Source organism: Symphodus melops (genome assembly GCF_947650265.1).
Source record: "Symphodus melops genome assembly, chromosome: 8".
NCBI lineage: Eukaryota > Metazoa > Chordata > Actinopteri > Labriformes > Labridae > Symphodus > Symphodus melops.
Genome location: NC_136698.1, coordinates 26,859,714 through 26,881,859, shown reverse-complemented (window position 1 = coordinate 26,881,859; position 22,146 = coordinate 26,859,714). Strand labels below are relative to the sequence as shown.

The window sequence follows — 22,146 nt, the reverse complement described above, 5'->3', positions numbered from 1 at the left end:
AAGAGTATAAAATAAGAATATACGTTAAACAGCTGTGATTGGTTGAGTTCTTGTCGTCAGTTAAAGGCCTTTTCCCAGAGGTGACTCGAGTGCACACATTCGATACTCAGGAGGAAGTACAGAAACTTTAGTCTGGGAACAAGAGAAGTACTGATTCATCTTCTGTGTTTAACAGAATAACCAGAGAGTTAAATTAATTATTATTAATATCCTGACCTGTGATGTTGGTAAAACGTAAAGCTGAAGCTGTCTGGTGTCCGTTGACTTGCTGTAGCTCCGGTTAACAGACCTCCTCTTCAATTAACTAATTAGTATCGACATTTTATTTTTAACTCGACTGTTTTTATCTCAACTTGTATCAGTTTCTTCAAATGTGTCTATTGTTTTTATTATTTTCTTGTGAAATGTCGAAACGTACCGTACCTCAGTAAAGTAGCACACAGTTAGTGGATCGCATCTCGTCGGATCAGCAGGATGTGGATCTTTAAAATGGAGATAAAGTTGTATGTTTACTGTTTCAGGTTAAACTTGTAGGTGCAGGGCACGGACATTAAAGATGTCAAAAAGTGACTCTATAGATAAATTAAGTGTTTTCTTTGATTTCATTTTCTTTAATATAGTCAGAATTTAAATGTGTTTACCTGGCGGGGTAATTAGTTGACTGGTTACATCCCTTAAATGAATGAATAAACATTCACTGTCCAGTGAGCTCTCGCTTGAGTCTCGTCAACACACAACAGAAGGAAGGGAATGAAGATGAGTCTTCAGATGTGTTTTTAGATAAAAGTGGTCGAGAGAATCGGTCGGTTTATTCCTGACGAACTGCAAACTGAAGATTTGGTAAGTGATGTCTGTCAGCGCTGGGCTTCAGCAACATGAGCTTCTTAGAGTCGTTCTCCGCACACAGAACTGGTCCTGCTCAGTGATGCAGTCAGTCTACCTGAAGAACATGAGAAAAAAATCTGTCACCAATCTTTTGATCGAAGTTCCCCGAGAAATCTGAATGTCTAGATAGATAGATAGATGCCCCTATGTGACTAAGAGTAAATATAATTACAAGTTAAACCTGTGCAGTTAGCATTAGCATTAGACTAAATGCTAAATGTGAACCAAAGTTTTCCACTGTTGAACGTTTAAACATCGACGGCTGGAAAGTGCTCAGCAACCTGCTGCTCCTCGCACGTCTGAGTATGGCGTTTGACTTTCCTCCACAATATATTTACACCGGACTTTTGCCATAATAATAATAATCATATCATGCTTTTGATGTTGTGTATTTGAAAATTAAAACTCCAAATAAAGTGAAACCCTTTGACGGCTTTGAACAGTGAAGTATTTTTACTTCACAGCGCCGCCTCGAAGAAGAAGCTTTGTTCAAACGTTTTCCGTCTTTTCTCCTCCGTCAGCGTCTTGTTAGCAGAAGGCAGATACATTCCTGAGGGGTGTGTGTGTGTGTGTGTGTGGGGGGGGGGGGGGGGGGTTCAGGTGACATTCAGCCTTCTTTGCCTGCTGCTCTGTAAACTGTCAGCCTCTGGCTTTATCCACTTTCTCTCTGTTTACTCCACTTTCAGATTCTTATGCAACCTCCCACTCTGCCTCTCTTTTATCTCCCTCTCTGTCGTCCTGAGTTCATTGCACAGAGAGTCTCTGCTGCCCAGTGCACATCTTCTAAACAGACTTCACATTCGCTTTTCATTAGACAGCAGGTTTTCTGCTGAAATAAAGGCGCTCTTGTCCTCTCGCTGCCAAGCGTTCACCTTCATAATTGCTTTCAGTGCACACCCAGCTGAGACAATTACCTCCTTTCTGCAGATACACAGCTTTTTGTGCACGTTAAGCTTTCTCTACAGTCTGTTTTAAATAACTGCGGCGCTCTTAAAATGCTAATGTGATTCCAGTGTACTCACATTTTCACCTGTGTGCACAAGTGTTCAAAGCTTGACGTTCTCTTATGTTGTGTGTTTGTGTGTTTTCAGGATGTGCCAACCCTGAGGAGCTGACCATAGAGCGAGCCCACTCCACCATGGAGAGGATGTTTGAGACCCTCAGAGGCCTGAGTCACACCAGAGACCACCTGAAGCAGCTGCGCTCCATCTACACGGCCAGCGACGGAGTTCACCAGGTGTGAGACACAAAAAACATCACAGCGCCATTTTTTCAGTTTTCAAAACTGGATTAGAAATACTGTGCATGTTGAATGCATGTGATGCACGAGGGTTGCATATAGTGTTCTTGCCATCCTTTTTTTCTTTTTGTGGTCAAGACGTGTTTCGCTTTCTTATTAACAGGCCGTACACACCTCGGATCACTTTTTTAACACAGCTGAAGATTCAACAAAACCTTTTTGACAGGTTTTAAAGACACGTGTCGGTCAATCAGCCCAAGGGGCCTCTGGAGTCCTGCAGGGGAACTTCAGAGCTTTTAATAAAAGTATACAAAACTCCTCAAATACAATTTAAAAAAAAAAAAAAAAAAAAAAGTTTGATAAACCATTTTAGAGTCTAATTAACCACATTGCAGAAAAACTATTTCAAACAAGATCCAACAGCTTCATGAAACTGAGACGCATTGTATGTAAACATTTTTAATCAAGTCCCACCTGTCACGTTCGGAAGTACGAAAACAGGGGAGGAGGACCCAAGTGCAGAAATATTTATTAAACAAAAAGGCAAAAACAAAACTTACTCAAAAAACGTCTCGAAACACGAGTGACAAAAAACACAAGAAAAACCAAAAACCACGATGAGAAACACGGAGCAGGGAGATGAACCACATACCAGGACAACGACAACGAACTGACAGAGGACTGAGGAAAAACACAGAGACCTAATAGACACGGGGTAATCAGACACAGGTGAGACTAACGAGACAGGTGAGGAACATCAGGGTCATCAGACAGGAGGGAAACACAAGGAACAAAGAACACAAGAACACTGAGGACCAGTACAAAGTAAAACCTGACACTGACTTCACCTAAAACCAGATCTACAAAATAAAACAGGAAACACTAAAGACTTAAAACACAACACAGGAAATAAACTAACAGGTAACAGAGGAGGACACACTGAAGACTAAAATAAACAACCAACACAGGAGGGAAACCAGAGAGGCAGGAAAACACAGTGACACGGAAAAACACGAGGGAATAAATAAAACCGAACTCAAAACTCTGAAATACAACCTACTGTACTCACACCTCTGGCATGAGCTCAAAGACCTCTGTACATGCACATGTAACTAGTTTCCAGAAGGTCAGCCCTTATTTTCTAAGGCTCTCTAACTGTCTACAGGTCTCCTTTAAACATCACACATGTTTTTCTCTCCTCACAGGTTAGGTACATTATGCTATATAAGTTTTAAGTCTAATGCTAATGCTAACTGCACAGGTTTAACCTGTAATTATGTTTACTCTTAGTCACATAGGGGCTGCTAAATCTTGTCTGGGGGATTATTGTATACAGAGGGGAGGGGGGACAGCAGGTGTGTCCTGCCTGTCTGTATACTGCTACTGGATGCCCTGAATTTCCCTCGGGATCAATAAAGTATCCATCCATCCATCCATCCATCCATCCATCCATCCATCCATCCATCCATCCATCCATCCATCCATCCATCCATCCATCCATCCATCCATCCATCCATCCATCCATCCATCCATCCATCCATCCATCCATCCATCCATCCATCCATCCATCCATCCATCCATCCATCCATCCATCCATCCATCCATCCATCCATCCATCCATCCATCCATCCATCCATCCATCCATCCATCCATCCATCCATCCATCCATCCATCCATCCATCCATCCCAATCCATGACACCACCCCTGGTTCAAACTCGTCTAAGTCTGACGTGACACATGTCTGTTTTAACCCACAGCTGAAGACTGTCACTTCCTTTATAACATTCATGATGCAAATCCTTTTTTTATTTTTTTTGTCGTTGCCGTGTTCCCCAAGTCCATCGTTTCTACTTTGACCTTAAACTTGGTCTCACACACAAAAGAGGCAGAATATTAGATGAACATTTTCCCTCACTTACTCTCTGCTTCTGTCAGGTTTTATTCACTGGTTTTCTACATCGTAGCTTTGATGGGAACTCTGGCTCTGATTTAGCGGGGACACCTTTGGCCCTTACTTCTTTTGTCCCCGCTGAGTTTTGCGTCACGGCGGCAGACAGGACGAGTTCACTGTGAAAGCCAATTCACAAACAGTTTCTTGGAGCTTATGTAACTCAGGAGAGCCTCTGTGTGTATCTGCGAGCTTTGTCCCCATCAAAAGGCTCTTACCTTTTCTCATAGGCAGCCTCACCGCAGATGTCCTTCGCTCTGATTGGGCGGCTCTTTCAGAGAGTTATTGGTCAGGAGCGTAAAAGGTTACTCGATAGGTTTGAGGCGCCGTTTGCCCTTTACTTTACTTTGGAGGTTGTTTTTATTTTCTCCAACAAATACAGAAACATTATGAAAGAAAGTGGGGGGAAAAAAAGAGAGAAAGAAATATTCTTGTAATGAGCTTCAACAAAAGCTTCCTCGCCGCCGTCTCTGATGTCTCTGTCTGTCTCTTGTGTTGACGGCTGCTTTTGTGTTTCTCAGCCTCGGCGAAGTCTTTCATCAAATCACAAAGCTGCGAACATCCAGAGAGCCGAGGCTGCACTCATAGAACAATTCAAATGAATAAAAGTGTCAATTAAATGGAATTCTGATTGGTTGCTGATCATAATCCATAATCCATAATCCAGGTTTAGGAGCAGCATGAATCACATGTTTAATCCTGGCAGTGTAGATGCATGCATGGTCAGCTGCTCTGTGACTCACTCACATCAACACCACTGATGACAGTCAAAGACAACGTTTGCTGCTGTTTTTATTCACCTTGTAGCGCTGTGAGCATCTGTTGTTGTGACCGCTCACGTCTCCGTCTCAGCCCGCTCGTATCTGCACTCACTTAATGTTGTCTCACTAACTACAGTTCATCTTCATCCACTCCGAGCGTCTGCACCTTCAGCTGAGCTGTGAATAAAAACACAGGATCAGTTCATCAAAGTGAGAAAGAAGGAATCTCCGAAATGATGCTTTTTATTCTTCTGCTGATTTGACACTGAACCACAAGTTGGCACTTTGGACTCAGAGTGAACAAAAGTCCAGATAACGTGCTAATCTGGATCTTTAGAGGAGGCTGCAGTTCTACTTCCTGTTTGAAAACAGAACATGAACACACACACACGTGCTGATTAAACATTCGGCCGTTCGTTGGCTCATTAAAGAGACTTAAATGAGTCTGACTTCATTTTAACTCAGGTGAAATTATTTCTGAAGACATTCCAGTCCGTTCTGTGCTCTGCTCCGTGTGTGTGTGTGTGTGTGTGTGTGTGTGTGTGTGCATGTGTGTGTGCGTGTGTGTGTGTGTGTGTGTGTGTGCGCGTGTGTGTGTGTGTGTGTGTGTGTGTGCGTGTGTGTGTGTGTGTGTGTGCGTGCGTGCGTGCGTGTGTGCGTGTGCGTGTGCGTGTGTGTGTGTGTGTGTGCGCGTGTGTGTGTGTGTGTGTGTGTGTGTGCGTGTGTGTGTGTGTGTGTGTGCGTGCGTGCGTGCGTGTGTGCGTGTGCGTGTGCGTGTGCGTGTGTGTGTGTGTGTGTGTGTGTGTGCGTGTGTGTTTGATGCTAAAGTGAGCGAGTTGTTTTTGGAAAATAAATTAGTGCAGCCAAAAAAAAAAAAAAAAAAAAAATTCAGTGTGAAAAGTGATATCCTGCTCACATGTTTGGATGTGTGTGTGTGTGTGTGTGTGTGTGTGCGTGTGTGTGCAGGTGGATTTCTTCGCTGTGGCATTATCGTGTGACTGATTATGTTGTTTTCATCCCGTGGGTGTTTGTTGTGCTGAATAAATCTGTTAGCTTTTTTTTTTTTTTTGTATTTAGCAGATGAGATTGGTGTGTGTGTCACTGTTGTGTTTACACCTGCGATGCGTGTGGGTGGGTGTGTGTGTGTGTGTGTGTGTGTGTGTGTGTGTGTGTGTGTGTGTGTGTGTGCGGGAGTGCAGCCAGAGGTGAATCACTAATGTGTTTACTCCAGGCCTGGTTTGTGCAGGCTGACCCACGCAGCAGAGTGGAGTTGATTTAGGTAAATGTTAGCTTATATAATTCAGGATTTACACAACCATGGACGGCAGGATTTCCCCCGGTGTGTTTCCTCTGCTGCTCCGGGATCAGAGGAGCTTAATGAAACATACAGTGAGCGGATACCTGCAGGCACAAACACCTGGATGCATTAGCATTGAGAATCGATCGCGTGTATTTAACGCTGATAAAAACAGATAAAAGGTTACGTCCCTTACTCGCTCGCGTCCTGCTCGACAGCCTCCATGTTTCATGTCAAATGTTGAGGAGGGAACGTTTCCAGTGTTCCTGCAGCTGGACTATTTTAAGACTTTGGCTATTCCGAGCACTCGGATACAGCTGAGGCCGCTCTCCAGGTCCAGGTCTTTATTGTTCTATGAGACGGCCCAGAAAGAATCAAGTGTGTTTGGGGTTGCTGATCTGGAGCTTTGAGGTTTATAACGGGTACATTATGTTCCGCTTATCTGGGCAGGAACGAGTGAGGATGAGGAGCTGGTTCTTCTTTCATAAATCACATTGAAAGGTGTTTATTACGTTTTAGTGCCTTACCAAGGACGGCGTCTTCTCATTGAGCGCTATTATTCCTTAACTAGCAAAAAGGAGAAGACTTGTTGGGGCTGTGAAAGGCAGACACCTGATGACTAATGTGCAGGGAGCCGGCTGTTGTTGACTGTTCTGCAGAAGCAGGTTATGTCACTTTGGGGGCGGCAGCAGCTCGGTCCGTTGGGACTCGGATTGGGAACCGGAGGGTCAGATTTGTTCATGTCTCTAAATGAACAAAGAGAGAACCACCGTTTTCCCCCCTCGGGGATTAATAAAGTATGAAAAACAAAAACAATAACATGAGGTGAAAACTGGAGGAAGATGATGGTTTTGCATCATCACACTTCACAATCAGCTTTTCAAAAATAAGCTCAAGAGTGGCTGAGCTTCTGATATTTACATACAGCTGTATCAAACATCAGCAGCGTCCTGTATTGCAAAGTTTTGTTGTGGATGGTCCAATAGACTCGCTCCATTGTGTCCAATCATTTCTTTAAATCCTCTCTTCTTTACAAATGATCACCGTTCTGGATATCCCGTCCACTGAACCGCTCCGACCAAACTCTGTGATTCAATCCTGAAAATGTTGGCTGGACTCTCCCAGACTGTGTGTGTCTGCTGTGAGGGTTCGACATGTTGTTGACTGTAATAACTCCGCCTGAAGAACGACTGACGTGGTCGTCTCCTCTTCGGGGTTTCTGTCCCCGAATCCAGCAGCTACACGTCCGATGTGTCCTTGGGAAAGATACTTAACCTGAATTTGTAGGCAGCGTATTAAGCCCTAAACGCCTGAATGTGTTTCAGAAAAAAACAAAATTTACACGTGTTCCTGCTTTCAAGTAGATACGAACGTAAGCTGAGAAAGTTTATTTTAAAACAGCACATAAATACATATTACATAAAAATAGCACATCTAACAGATGTTGCTCCTATGACAAATTAAAGCTTGTTAAAGGTTCCTCGTAATGTATTGAAAGTGCATCAATCAACCTGCAGTGGAGGAAAACGTGGATCGACTCGGAGCGGAAACGCTTTGATGCAAATTCGCGACATCAGGCATCAAGGGGTTAAAGAGTTTCTTCTGATGATCCTCGACCATCAGGGTGTGAATGTGAGGTGTAAAAGCACTTCAGACTAGAACCGTGCGATACAAGCTCAAGTCCATTTAGCATCGTGTTGAATCGCCGTCCGTGGAGACGTTTTTACCTGCATGGCTAAAAAAAACTGTCTGAATGATCCGCAGACTTCAAGCAAAAACAACAGTGCTGTTTTTAGTAACAATCAGCACTTCTGTTCAAACTCCTCTGAGCGAAGTGACTCATGAGTCCGAGGCCCTTTTGGTCAAAGTGAGCTGTTTATAACGCACGCCTTCATCCATTCACACAAACAAGCAGAGACTAAAACAAGAGCTCTCCAACACCTCTTTGTTCATATTAATACTCCGAGTTCAACAGCTGTCACTTTATAAAATTAAGTGTGGTTATTTTGTTGCCTGTGACTTCCTGTGGAGTTTAACCGTGTGTGTGTGTGTGTGTGTGTGTGTTTTTCTTAAGGCCACCTATCGTCCATTCCTGCGGCAAATCTTAGAAGAAGTCTTCCATCCAGACAGACACGAGTGTCCGGACATCGAGCACATGTCCGGCGGCCTCACAGACCTGCTAAAGACCGGCTTCAGTATGTTCATGAAGGTCAGGCACTGCCCACACACACACACACACACACACACACTCAGAATCAAACACGTTTGTGTGGAATGAGGTCAACACTGTCACTTCCTCCACACGCGCTCTATATCCACGACCTGCTGTGGATGATAAAGAGCCTCCATGCCTTAACTGACTGCTTAAACTTGACCCGGTTTGAACGTTTGATGTAAACAAACGAAGTCACTCGTAGATCGAAGAACCTCTCGTCTGTTTTTAGTTCATCGTTAAAAAGACGATTTTAAAGGTTCTGCTATAAAACAAAAAGCTCTGATCTGTTATAGAAACATTGTTGATGTGTTATCAGACAAACAGTCTCCACATGATGTTTCCACGCCAACTGGTTCTTTTCATTTCACATTTAGTAGGCACAGTTTGCTTCACTTCATGCCCCCGTGTAGTATGTGTGTGTTACCAGAGAGGCTCATTTACCGCATGTTTGTTGGGATTGGATTTGTAGGATCCAAACTAAAGCCCTGTTTCCACCCAGCAGTCCGGTACGGATCGGTACAGTTTGGTACGATTAAGCCTGATCCCTTTTGCGTTTCCACCTGTGCCCTATTTGGTAGGCGGCGTGTAAGCCGGATGACGATAGCCGCTACGTAATAGCATCACATGATAGCAGCTACTCGCTAACAGCTAACCGCTAACCGCTAACTAATAAATTCAAAACAAAGGAAAAAAACGCTACACAAACAAAACCAACAAAGAAGACATCCAGCAGTTCATCTCCTCTGTCACTGTCATGTGACTCTTTATTACAAGAACTCAACCCAGCTGTGTTTCAGAGAAGGCTGTGAGCGGCGAGGACAAATACACACGTAAACAATCAGCTGTGTTACAGTCAATGGTTTAAACACGGCGGAGTTTTGTTTGCCACACAGGAAGTGACGTTTCTTTCGACCAATCAGCGGACTGCAGTGTTTAGCTCCACCTTTTCGGGTCGGCTCGACATTCTTGGCACCCCGACGGAAGGCTCCCAAAAAGTGGGACGGTACGGATCGGTTATTTGGGAATCTTTCCCGGGATCAGTCTATGGAAACGCCGCAAAATGTGCGCCGTACCGAGACGAACCGAGCCGGACCGCTCGGTGGAAACGAGGCTTTATAAAGCTTACTCGAAGATCGATAAGGACAGAGATTTACACTCGCTCTTATCTGTATGCTAAATCTATGCTAGCTATCTGTCCTAGCATTGGGACTTTCCCATTAGGCAAGGCAGGTTTAATTCTAGTGTCCATCTCAGCGAGAATGGCGTTTCAAAGCGCTTCGCCATGTGACCAATCATCAGGCCTCCTTGATGGCCGACAGTGTGACTGGTTTGAAACTGTCTCCCAGCAACAAAAGCCAGTTCAGCGCTGGGCCTCGGCAGCTCAGTGTTTCTGGAAGCTCTCACGCTCCTGTAAAAGTCTGTCAGATATTTCCTCTCTACACACTGACCCGGGAGGGAACGCTCCCAAAGACACACAGCGCTGAGAGACATGGCGTCCTCCTGAGAGTCATCGTACTCTCAGATGGATCTTTGAAACAACACATTGAAGCCTTAAATGTTGCATCAGAAATCTGCTTTAAAGAGTCTCGTTTAGTCCTCAGATATCCACCAACAAGAAACACATCGATTCATATTATTTAAAATCATATTTCAATGCAGTTTAAATGCAGTTGGAAGTCGAGGAAATAAAAGAAGTTGGCACTTATTACACCCTCTGTATAGTTACTGGTCTGCTCGATGGACAGTTGAGTCAGTCGATCATCAGTTTGGCTCTTCTTGTTGTCTTCTGAAGTTCAAGTTTTTGTGCGTCACAGGGAGACACAAAGACATGGATTTGAGGCTTTTATTAATATTTTGAGCCGAGTGGTTTTCCTGTGCAGTCTCTGCGGGCAACATATATCCACCGCAGAGCAGATCACTATCCTCGCTCTGATTCTCCCACATCTGGACCTGCTTAAACTCATGATTACCCGAGGGAACGAGCTGCACTCGTTGTGTAACCGTGGCCTGGTTTTTCACAAATTAAGATTTATTTTTTTGCCCCGAAAGCACAAAGTCAGACAGACTGTAAACCTGGATGTGTAGCGCTCTATAGGAGCGGAGTTGTAAACCCTTTATGCTATAAAACTGAGCAGTAAAAGTCCTATTTTTAAGCACACAGCTCCTTGTGTGCTGTTTCATTAAACTCTCTGGACCTGCTTTGGACTTCAACAGTCTGTGACCAGGCTGAGTGTGTTTGTGTCTCCTGTCCCATATTCAGTCTCTGTTTCCACTGAGCCACACGTATTCAGGACGTCTGACTTCTGCACCGACAGAATCGTTTAAACCAAGACAAGTTGAGGCCAAGTATTAAACAGTTTGCAGGTCTCGAATTCTTACCGAGTACATTCTTTAAGTGCGAACAAACAAAATACCTTGCATGGTTCGTTAAAAACAAATAAATTCAGTCTAGGTTCATTTTATAGTTTTTGTCTGCCAATTGAAGTTTTGTAATGCAGCTGAATCAGCTCAATCGTGAGCCGCCACATATATTAAATAATCACCAACAGAACAAACTGCAGATTTGAGTTGTGATTACTTGTTGTTCATAGATGGATGGATGGATGGATGGATGGATGGATGGATGGATGATGGATGGATGATGGATGGATGGATGGATGGATGATGGATGGATGGATGGATGATGGATAGATAGATGGATGGATGATGGATGGATGGATGGATAGATGGATGGATGGATGGATGATGGATGGATGGATGGATGGATGGATGGATGGATGGATGGATGGATGGATGGATGGATGATGGATGGATGGATGGATAGATGGATGGATGGATGGATGGATGATGGATGGATGGATGGATGATGGATAGATAGATGGATGGATGATGGATGGATGGATGGATAGATGGATGGATGGATGGATGGATGGATGGATGGATGGATGGATGGATGGATGGATGGATGGATGGATGGATGGATGGATGGATGGATAGATAGATAGATAGATAGATAGATAGATAGATAGATAGATAGATAGATAGATAGATAGATAGATAGATAGATAGATAGATAGACTGAAAAGACACAAGATCACTGAGGGCAATCAAAAGGGGGAGGGAATAACAGAAAGGGGCAAGAACTACAAAACAGGAAACACTAAAGACCAAACTTGGAGATAAAAAAACAACATGCAGCGCAGAGAAAAGGTAGAAGGAGATATGAAATCCAAACTCTGAAATAAACAAGAACAAATCGTGACATGGTGGTTAAATGTGAAGAATCTGCGTGAAGGTTAATGAAGGTCAACAGGAAGTGTGAGGTCACAAAGTGAGATTAATGTAGAAGAAAAAGGACTGATCATGAGGTGATACAAAAAAAATGTAATTTATAAAATGATATAAACATTCAGTGTGTGATGAAGCAGCTCTAACGTCTGCTCCAGTTATAAACCTCCGCTGTGAACGACCTCCAACCAAAGACAAAGGAAGCGCACTGATTCTCTGACCTCGACGTTTTTTTTGTTTTTTTTTATCGAGTGTTAGAAACCCGGAGAAATGTTTTATCATCAAGTCGAGTCATGATGTTTTGATTCGTCTCGCTTACACTCCGCAGCACATTTCTCCCCTCATGTCTACACGCCTCCTTCAGCCCGTCCTCCTCGCCTGTCCCATGGTCGAACACATGGCGTGTAGTGTGCGTCTGGGTCTCTCACACACGCAGCAGGTGCCGCTCCAGCTCGCACATGGAGCCCGCTTGAGTCTGTGATGAAGAGCCGGAGGAATCCGTCTGCAGATAATAAATAAAACATGAGTGGAGTAAAGCAAAAATAAAAATATTGTTCTCACTTTTTTTTTTTTTTTTTTTGTGTGTGTGTCTTTATATGACTAAACACATGTTGAATCATCCTTGACATGCTTCCTCACAGCCTGCCGGGTCTTCACGTGTACTGCCACCCTCGCCTTAGGTCCGCCCCCCTGCAGCTCTGATTGCTGGGTTCACATTCAAAGGCTGAATACAAGCCTTGAAAGTCCCTCGCCGAACCAATAGCAGACATCCATTGTTCCCCAGCAGCCAATCCCACGTTTCCCTGCTGTTCAAAATTCACACCTTCGCAGGTTTTCGCCGTGCTGATGTCGGAGTCTGAGGAAGAGCGTGTGCGTGTCCACGTGTCGGCTGTCATATGATAAGACCCCAACATTAACCTTTGATTGTGTGAGCAGGGAGCTAACCGCACTCCCATCAGCATCAGCACAACGGACAAGCCGAGCAGTGACTCAGCACCCACACACACACACACACACACACACACACACACACACAGAGAGAGAGGCACAGATAATAATATGGAGAGGAAATGATTAAGTGTTCCCTGCACCAAGTCGATGGAGAGGGTTGTTTATCAAAGTCTGAGCTATAATAAGAGACACCTCAGATTGGCCTAAAAATACTCTGACCAATCACAATCTCCTGTCCTGACTCCAGGTGAGCCGTCCTCATCCCAGCGATAACCCGCTGCTCTTCCTCTTCCTGGTGGGCGGAGTCACGCCCTCTGAGCTTCGACTCATCAGAGAAGTCGTAACCACGCACAAACCAGGGACTCAGGTGGGTAAAGATGTTTTTTAACTGGGTTACTTGTAGAGTTCGACTCCTTTCAGATCATTTCTTCAGTTATTTTAGTTTTGATTGGCTCCATATTAAAGAGGAGACAAACAGCGCCCCCTGTGCTCTAAATGAACCATCTGTGCTTTGATTAGAATATAACATGAATCCAGCAGCAGAGGACGTTTGTGACCCTGTAGAAACCAGCTCTCTCTGAACGCTCTGTTTTGGTGTTACTGTCTCTTTAAATGCAATAAGCCCCGCCCCACATGTCACAAGTTGAGAAAAACATTAAAGAGAGGATATTTTCTCCGTGTGGTAAGAGCTCAAACAGAGGACTGGATGGAGTTATTTCACATGTTTTGTCCCTTTTGAAGAAAGATCCCTGAATGCACTGGTTGCTGGTTTGACCATTAAACCTCTGAAAAAAAAGTTGTGTAAAAGAAATGGGAGGTTTTCATAATTAAGACTAAAGCTGAGCCTGTACTAATGAGAGAAAAAGACAGCGTCTCTCTCTCTCTCTCTCTCTCTCTCTCTCTCTCTCTCTCTCTCTCTCTCTCTCTCTCTCTCTCTCTCTCTCTCTCTCTCTCTCTCTCTCTCTCTCTCTCTCTCTCTGCTTACTCAAACTAAAACAAAAGGATGGCACATTGAATTCAGTATTTATGAGAGATGCAACACGCCAGTAAAAACACAACTCCACCTCTGCATGACAGTAAAATCTAAGATGTGTTAAAGTCTGTTAATAAAACTTTGACATTGTTATGATATAAGCAGGAGCTGAAATCAGTCTGGAGCCATGAGTCAGCATGAAGGCAGGGTTAGACCTGCTCCTTCTCTTCTCACTCTTTAGGCTCAGTTCTATGTGAAAACATTTGTCCACATTTATATGTGATGGCGACTGAACGTGAATTGTTAAATAACATATAAAAAAGTAGATCCGTAGTGTATTGATACGTTAACCGAGAGCAGAGCGAACAGCCCAATCTAACTGTGTGACCATTTTGAACTGGGTGGTGATAAGTGTTCCTAGCTGCAGGGAGGTGAAGCGATACAGATGAGGAGTGCTTCTGGCACATTTAGGTGACCCTGAGGGGGGGGGGGGTCGGGGGGTTTGAACAGCCCCCCCCGTCAGACACATTTCACACTGGGTGAATGGACTGACCTACATTTACAGGTGGTTCAGATCACCATCTGATCATCACATGAATTAACAGGCACCATGAGGTGTATTATCTGTTTGTGTGAGTACTTGTTACACACACAGTCTGCACATGCAGATGAGTGTGTGTGTGTGTGGGGGGGGGGGGGGGGGGGGTTGTCTTAATAAAAGGCTTTGAGGCAATGAAAGGCCAGGATAAAAGTCTTCCATCTGTAATCAGGAGAACTGCATAGAGTGAAGCTTATACAATAACACGCTGGCCCACACACACACACACACACACTGACCTCAGCTCACACTGTCTAACGTCCACACACACACACACACACACACACAGATCACACACACACAGATCACACTGTAGAAAAGGCATGACAGTCGCCGTCTGTGGAAACTCTGCTCTGCTTTCGGGGGGTAAAATCCTCCTGCAGCCTTTCCCGACGCCGCCGCCACCAAAAACAAAACCTTCTGCCAAGTTTAGATGCCGACCCGAAGTTAAGGCAACACTCTGCAGAAAACAGAGCTGCCTTGTTATACAACATAAGAGGACTGAGGGGGGGTTTCATTTTAGCTGGAGAGCTAACTCGAAAAGAGCGAGCATCTGCAGCTACATTTTCATGGAGAGAAAATCCTGCAGGATTTTCTGCACGTGTCAGAAAGTGAAGCAGGAAATCCTGCAGAGTGAATCAAATACTCAAACTCATCAGGATGTCTTTGGTTTTTGGTTCACACACACGAGCCTTGTTGATTCCGGCGTGCTCATTCCTCACCCTGATGCTACGTCTGCTTCATTTACAGGTGTGAGGTTACACACCGCCCGCCTGTTTTAACCTCACTGACTCTGTGTTGTGCTCCGCTCCAGGTGCTGGTTTTATCCACCAGATTACTGCGGCCGACCGATATCGCCGAGCTGCTCTTCGCCTCGCCAAAAAGCCACGCTTGATATCGGCGTCTGAACGGCGGCCAACACGTGGAAGCGCACGCGCAGGCTCACGTGGAAGCACACGCATACCACAAAAAACCGTTTTCTGTGCGCCTCAGCAGGTGTGAATGTCAAATCAGTAATGAGATTCAGCGCACAAAGGAGGGAAACATTCCTGTCGTGTTTATGTGAGTTTGATTAAATTCTGAAGTGTTAAAATGTAAAAGTGGGTTTATTTTTAGGCGAGTGGAGAGAAATTGTAGAGACAGACGGAATCCTTCGACTTCTGCCAAACAGAAATCTGTGAGAAGAATACGAGTTTTGTTTGCATCAAATGTCAATACAATAAAATCAATTATTCCTCAGAGAGTGTTTTTAAGTTGTTGGGTTTTTTTTAACAACTTTACTTATAATTTTTCCAAAGCAAAATGAACAGAACAACGACATTTGTTAGATATTTCTTACAAAAGTTGTGCCCCCTCCCACTCCAGGTGGCATCCCCACAGACACGTCCACTTAAGCACTCACATAGCCGACAGGCAAACAATACATCAAAAGAAGGGAAACACACACCTAAACGAAAACTAAAAAACAATAAAAATTAAATAAATGCACAACATAAGACTCAAAATATATACAAAGAATCAAACTAAATATAATGGGCATAACACCAACATTTCTGACACAGAAAATAATAGAATTTCCAACAGTCAGCATTTTGGTATTGAGAGCAATAGGACTGCAGTCATAGTGAGGGAGAGAAATAAAAATGAATCAATAAGCAAACACAGGCAGACTCTTGATATAAGTTATGAACTGTGACCAGGCTCTCATATTTATCCTTAAATCCTTGTATTGCATACCTAATTTTTTTCCAGGGCCAGTCCCAACATTACTTCTCTAATCCAATGAACAAAGGCAGGAGGGTTCTTCCCCTTCCAGTTCAGTAGTATCAGACGACGGGCGTGCAACGATGCAAAGGCAATTGCATTTTTTGTGGAGGCGAGATAGTTTTAGCTCATCCCTAACTACACCGAAGATGGCTATCAAAGGGTCAGGCTGCAGTGTTTTGCCAGGTATGGCTGAGAGCGATTGGAAGACTGAGGTCCAGAAACCACACAGAGAGGGACACGACCAAAACATGTGCCCCAAAGAAACAGGGGAATATTGACATCTAGGACAGTTCGGTGTGACATTGGAATAAAGTTTTGACAGTCTGTCATTAGAGTAATGCAACCTGTGGACAACCTTAAACTGGATCAGACCATGTCTAATACAGAGAGAAGATGTGTGTATACGCTGTATGGTGTTTTCCCAAACGTCTTCTGGTATTATATCTCCAATGTCCCCCTCCCACGCTACCTTGATTTTAGGGATGGTGCAAAAAGATGATTAAACGGAGAGAAGCTACATATATTTGTCAAATTAAAATGTTTTCTGAACTGACCCCAGATCTTAATAGAGTTTTGGACCACTAAATTACAGATCCGATCAGGTGTTTTAAAGTTTTATTTGTCACATCACATCAAAGGCTGCATCTCATCATACAAATCAGTCAAATCAAACGATCTCCATCCAGACGAGAACTACACTTCCCCAGTTCTTCCTGTTTTCACAGTAAGGTCTCTGATTGGTGGAGCCCGGCGTTACCATGGCGACGTTAACCACGTCAGGAAGTTCCGCTGCTTGCTGCTACCGCTGACGTTTTATGAAAGTTGAACAAACTACAGCGTGTGATAACTACACTACACAACTACATAACAATTTTATTAACAATATAAAATCTATAAAGCAGATTAAAAGATGAAGCGTGGTAAAAAAAAAAAAACATGGACGCTCGCAGCAATGGGGTTTTTTTTTCCGTAGCTGATGTTTAATTATCAGAAGCGAGTTGCACAAAGCTCCTTTGTACTTCATGTTGTAATAAGCCAATAACAGCTGCACACATCTGGAGTGATATTACATCAGTGATGCATTTCACTGAGTCAGGCCTGTGTAATTAATGATGTTTATTATTTGTATAATTATTAAAAATAAATGAAAAATATCTCCTAAGTTTAAAAACCGTTTGTTATCATGACTGACTGTTTTTGTGCCCTGTTGTTAGTTTAGACACATTTTAACAGATCTGCACGTTTCTTCATGAACCCATGTTTATGTTTCAGCCAGCTCGCAGCCTCGCTCAGTTCAGAACCAGAACATTTCTGAATCAACATCAACCTGCTTTCATGATTCTGTTCTGAACCTCCGCAGACTCTCGTGTCATATTACTGAGGTTGCATTGTGGACTTTTCCTTATTGGGAGACTTCTCCTCTCACTTTGATCACACAGCTTTACGCTTGCAAGCAAACTAATGTCACTACATTGTGAGAAAAAAAAAAACACGGCCGCCTGCCCTCTTGCTTGTTAGTCGGTTCCACCCGGCTGTGTTAAAAGCCCGGCGTGTGTGTGTGTGTGTGTGTGTGTGTGTGTGTGTGTGTGTGTGTGTGTGTGTGTGTGTGAACTCATTAAAAGAGAAAGTGTGCTCTGCAGACGGCGGCGTGCTGTTGTGCTGCGGATAATACGTGCACTCTGTTAGAGAGCATTCACACCTCCACACGTCGTATGGACAGAGGAGCAGAATAATTAACACCCGGATTCACACCGTCTGCCTGGGCCGACAATCTGCTCACACCTAACACACACACACACACACACACACACACACACACACACACACAAACTCTCAAACTCTCAAACTCTCAAGCTCTAAAGAGCTCAGTCATTTCTCCACCTGCACACACCTGAGTCCACAGAGAATAACTCCAACATGGAGAGACTGAAAGCATTTCACTGAGTTCTCTGTTTTGTCCTCCGTCGTCTTTGTCCTTCTTCGTCTTTGTCCTTCTTCCAGTGACGCAGAAAAAACAACCCAAGAGCCTTTAAATGAACCTTTAGGAAGGCAAGGAGGCTTTTTGGATCTGTGAGGGAGGGTGCAAAGAGGAATCCTTGAAAGAGAGATTATTAAAAAAGCAGTTCAGTAAAAGAGGAGTGACACACAAAAAGAAAATATATATTCAACATCAACATCTCGGCTTTAAAGATGTGACTTCTTTCATGAAGGAGAACGATGACTTAAACACGGTGTAACTTTGGCAGTAAGCCGTCTTTTTCTGGTTTGACTTTTTTTTTGGTCATCATTGTAATGAATCGAACTGGAAACTGTCCAAACAGATTACAGAACATACGGTTTGAAAAGGTTCAGTATTTTCTCACCACTCCCTAAATTTCTTTATGATCCGAGGGGGATGACAAACTCTAACTCTGTTCTTCTATATACTATATAAGTTTTAAGTCTAATGCTAATGCTAACTGCACAGGTTTAACCTGTAATTATGTTTACTCTTAGTCACATAGGGGCTCCTAAATCTTGTTTGGGGGATTATTGTATACAGAGGGGAGGGGGGGGCAGCGGGTGTGTATTGTAACTAATGTCTTGTGTCCTGCCTGTCTGTATACTGATACAGGATGCCTTGAATTTCCCTCGGGATCAATAAAGTATCTATCTATCTTCTGCTGTGATAAATGTTGAAGAGCTGATCTCTCCTGACACCGACACAGGATATTCAGCTTTCACTGATTAGGCTCCGGGTTGTCAATAAACACAGGCCTCTGCAAGCTTTATTAGAAAAGTGCTTAATGTGATTTTCTCTGAATGTTCTTGGAGCTTCCAATTCTCTGAAGAATTCCTATTAAAAAAATAATAATAATAAAAAAAAGAGTCGACTGGCTTTTTTTGTTTGTTTTTGTTTTATAGGTTTTCTGGGGTCAGAGACTGTGCGACTGTGCTGCAGAGTCATGCTTCTGTTTCCAATCTGATTCATGCCGTTCTGTTATCGAAGCTTTCGTTATGACACATGATGGATTAAAGGGTCAGACCGCCTTTTTATCTGACTCATCAGCCGAGACTTCACATGGACGTTTTATCAGAATGTCACTGAAATGATCGACCACAGACGACACGTTTACATTCATCATCATTTTATTGTGAACAAAAATAAATAAGAATATGACCTTTGGATTAAATCCTCTTTAAAGTGCATCAGTGATCAACTGCCACATGCTACAGACTGCGTGTTCTCCCCTTATTCTGGATGGAACACGCAGACTCAGTACCTCCATTCAACTGACTGACGCACTGAGTAACGCCAGTGTTGAGTGGCGCCGTGCATGCTGAATAAAGAACGACACAATGGCAGCTAAAAATACGCAGCAAAGTCCTCGTGCGCTGCGGTTGCTGGGAGAGTGACAGTTTGTGATTTTAAGCTCACACAGGCCGAGCTTCAGCACCTCCACAGGTGTCGTTTCTCCGTCTGACCCTCCTCTCTCTCGCGAGTCGACCTGCAGGTTAGACGGCACGTAGGTCATCGGCCTCCACTTTCACACTCGTCCTCCTCAGACAGATCGCTGCAGGACGTCAGTGGAGAAAGTCTCCTCTGTCGTTTTTCCTTCACTGCTTCCAGCCTCTCTGGACCACGTTCAGATTCTCCTCCTCCTCACACGGAGGTGACAGTCCGGACCTTGGCCGACAGCGCCTGCTTGAACCGCCTCTTCAGGTCCTGCATGTTTGGAGACTTGGGTCGAGGGATGAGAGGGGAGCGTCGCTTCTCTGTGGCGGCAGAGTTTGCGTTCGAGGAGGAGGCGGGAGGGGGAGGCTGCTTGGCGAGCGTGCAGCACAGTCGGTGGAAAGCGTGGTGCACCTGGCTGTAGTCCTCGCTGGCAGACACTTCGTAGAAAGAGCAGCCGAGCGTCCCCGCCAGCAGGGGGCCTTGCTCCGAGTCAACCCGCCTCAGGTGCAGCAAGTCAGACTTGTTGGCGAGCAGGATGACGGGGGGCATGTTGGCGCCGCCCGCACGGACCACCAGCTGATGCAACTGTTCGATCAGATCGAAGCTGCCTCTGTCGGTCACGGAGTAAACCAGCACCACGGCGTCCGCCCACTGGATCGAGCAGGTGACATGATCAGGGAGGCTGACGCAGTTATCCGTCATCTGAGGAGAGAGAGAGAGAGAGAGACTGATTAAAACCAAACAAATCAAATAAGGTGGAGATGAATCCATGAGTCATTTAGTCACTGGACTTGGTGAGTTTGCCAAAATGTTTCCACACGTTTTAACTCTATAATCTGTTATTTAAATAGAGTAAATAAACATCATCATATTTTAACTAAAAGCTTCTGCACAAATATCCAAGAAATGACCCGACATGAACAACGTGAAGAATTGTTGGTACTTTATCAAAACAGATATGGACATTGTCTGAATGTGGAGGAGTGTCCATATAAACTTTTTCTGCCTGAGACTAAACATTTCACCAGGATCCAGACCCGATTAAACGCTCCCTGAGTCTGTGTGTGTGTGTGTGTGTGTGTGTGTGCGCTCTTCAGTGCTGACTGATGCAGACTGCAGCTCTCAGGTTTCTCCTCCTGAAAGCTGAGGTGTGGGTGACAGAGGAGTCTGGACCAGGACTCTGGTCTCAGACATCCATTAGTCTAAACGGGAGATTAGACAGCCAGACTGAAGGGCTGAGTTCAGGAGCGCGCGCGCACACACACACACACACACACACACGTCAGTGGGTTTGAACTCTGTCCAAGTCAGGAGAGGCTCAAACAGCCTGACTGTGAACTGTGTTGGATTATCCTTGATGTATAAGCTAATTTTAAGGTGTAACTCTGGGAATATAAAACTATATGATGGTTGAAAAACAATCTTACCTCGACACCAGGAGTATCCTGGACCTGAATGGTCACCTGCTCCGAGTCCACCTGGACCTCTCTGGAGTACAGATTACCTTCACACACAGAAGACAAACAATACTTTTAATACCAAGTCGTAGATATATTTTTCTCTCTTTCATTTAAAAAGGCTTAATTTAGTCGATCTGCTCCATTTACTCACCAGCGTTTCTCTCATAATCTCCGATGAATCGCCTCGTCAGGAATCTCACCACGAGCGCTAAAAAAAAGACAAAGGATGACATTTAGACCTTGTTGAGACAGGATGAAACAACCATTAAATCCATCTAACACCACCTAGATGATTTTACAATCACAGGGGCTTTCTTACCTGTTTTGCCCACTCCGCTGCCTCCAATCACAGCCATTTTAATGACCCGGTTGAGCGCAGAATATTCCGGTGTCGGGCACTCCGCGATGGTCGTCATGTTCTGGATGAGACGCATTTTGTTTCCTTCCAATAAGATGCAGAAAAGAGAAAAAAAGTCTTCAAAGTAATAATCCTATCACAGCCCCGGAGATGTCTGTGTAGAGAGCAGATAGACGGGGAAGTCCAGGTGAGGAGACCAGAAGCTGCAGCTCACTGACTGAATGCTGCAGGAGAGGCGCGCACAGCGGCTTTTATAGCGAGCGAGCGACGGACACCTCTGATTGGACGCTGAGAATCCCCCCTTCCTCGTGCGCCCCCGCCTACACGTGGATGTGAAGGCAATACACACACACACACACACACACACACACACAGAGGAAAAGCTGCTGCAACAGGTGGGACTTCCAACTGGGCGTCCTGAAAACACACAGTCTCTGTCAGAGCCTGTGTGGAAGAAAACGGGAAGATTTGATGAGTTAAAGAATTAATTCTAATGTTCAGGTTATCTTATGTAGATACAGATATCATTCAGCAGCTACTTTATTATAATCATGATCATTTGTAAAAAAAAAAAAAAAAAAAAAGTAAAATAAATAATAATCATAATAATTTGTAAAAAAAAAAAAAAAATAAGAATCATAATAATCATAATCATTTGTAAAAAAAAAAAAAAAAAAGTCATAACAAATGATGAATTCTTACATTTATGATTTATGTGTTCTTGCATCTTGGCACTAACACCGAGGGTCCAACTTGACTCTGACTAATGGTATAAAAACATGTAAAAACTATGGAAGCCTTAAGCACATATAACACACCCCCACATTTATTTTTTATTTAGTTTCCCCCGTGACAAGATAGAAAATTAAACCCACTTATTTTTTACTATTCAATATTTCTCTAAAATCCCCCAAAAACTACAAATCGTGCTGCTTCTTCTTCTTCTTCTTCTTTCTTTCTCAACACTT

General features: G+C 44.0%; 2 protein-coding genes across 3 annotated transcripts in view; one reads left to right on the top strand and one right to left on the bottom strand.

The window, feature by feature from the left end:
- The window catches only part of scfd2 (sec1 family domain containing 2), a 112,901-nt gene extending 97,503 nt beyond the window's left edge, over positions 1 to 15,398 (top strand). For both annotated transcript variants that reach the window (XM_079350806.1, XM_079350805.1), the window contains 4 exons: positions 1,977 to 2,122; positions 8,207 to 8,341; positions 12,834 to 12,953; positions 14,972 to 15,398. In XM_079350806.1, the coding sequence (XP_079206932.1) occupies positions 1,977 to 2,122; positions 8,207 to 8,341; positions 12,834 to 12,953; positions 14,972 to 15,052 (482 nt within the window). In that variant the 3' untranslated portion in view covers positions 15,053 to 15,398. The remainder of the gene's footprint in view (positions 1 to 1,976; positions 2,123 to 8,206; positions 8,342 to 12,833; positions 12,954 to 14,971) is intronic.
- Positions 15,399 to 19,035: 3,637 nt separating this feature from the next.
- On the bottom strand, positions 19,036 to 21,340 carry rasl11b (RAS-like, family 11, member B). Its single transcript, XM_079350519.1, has 4 exons — positions 21,140 to 21,340; positions 20,972 to 21,028; positions 20,788 to 20,864; positions 19,036 to 20,062 (listed from the first exon to the last, which is right to left on the bottom strand). The coding sequence occupies exons 1-4, from the start codon at positions 21,252 to 21,254 to the stop codon at positions 19,568 to 19,570; spliced, it is 744 nt and encodes a 247-aa protein (XP_079206645.1). The 5' UTR covers positions 21,255 to 21,340; the 3' UTR covers positions 19,036 to 19,567.
- Positions 21,341 to 22,146: the final 806 nt, after the last annotated feature.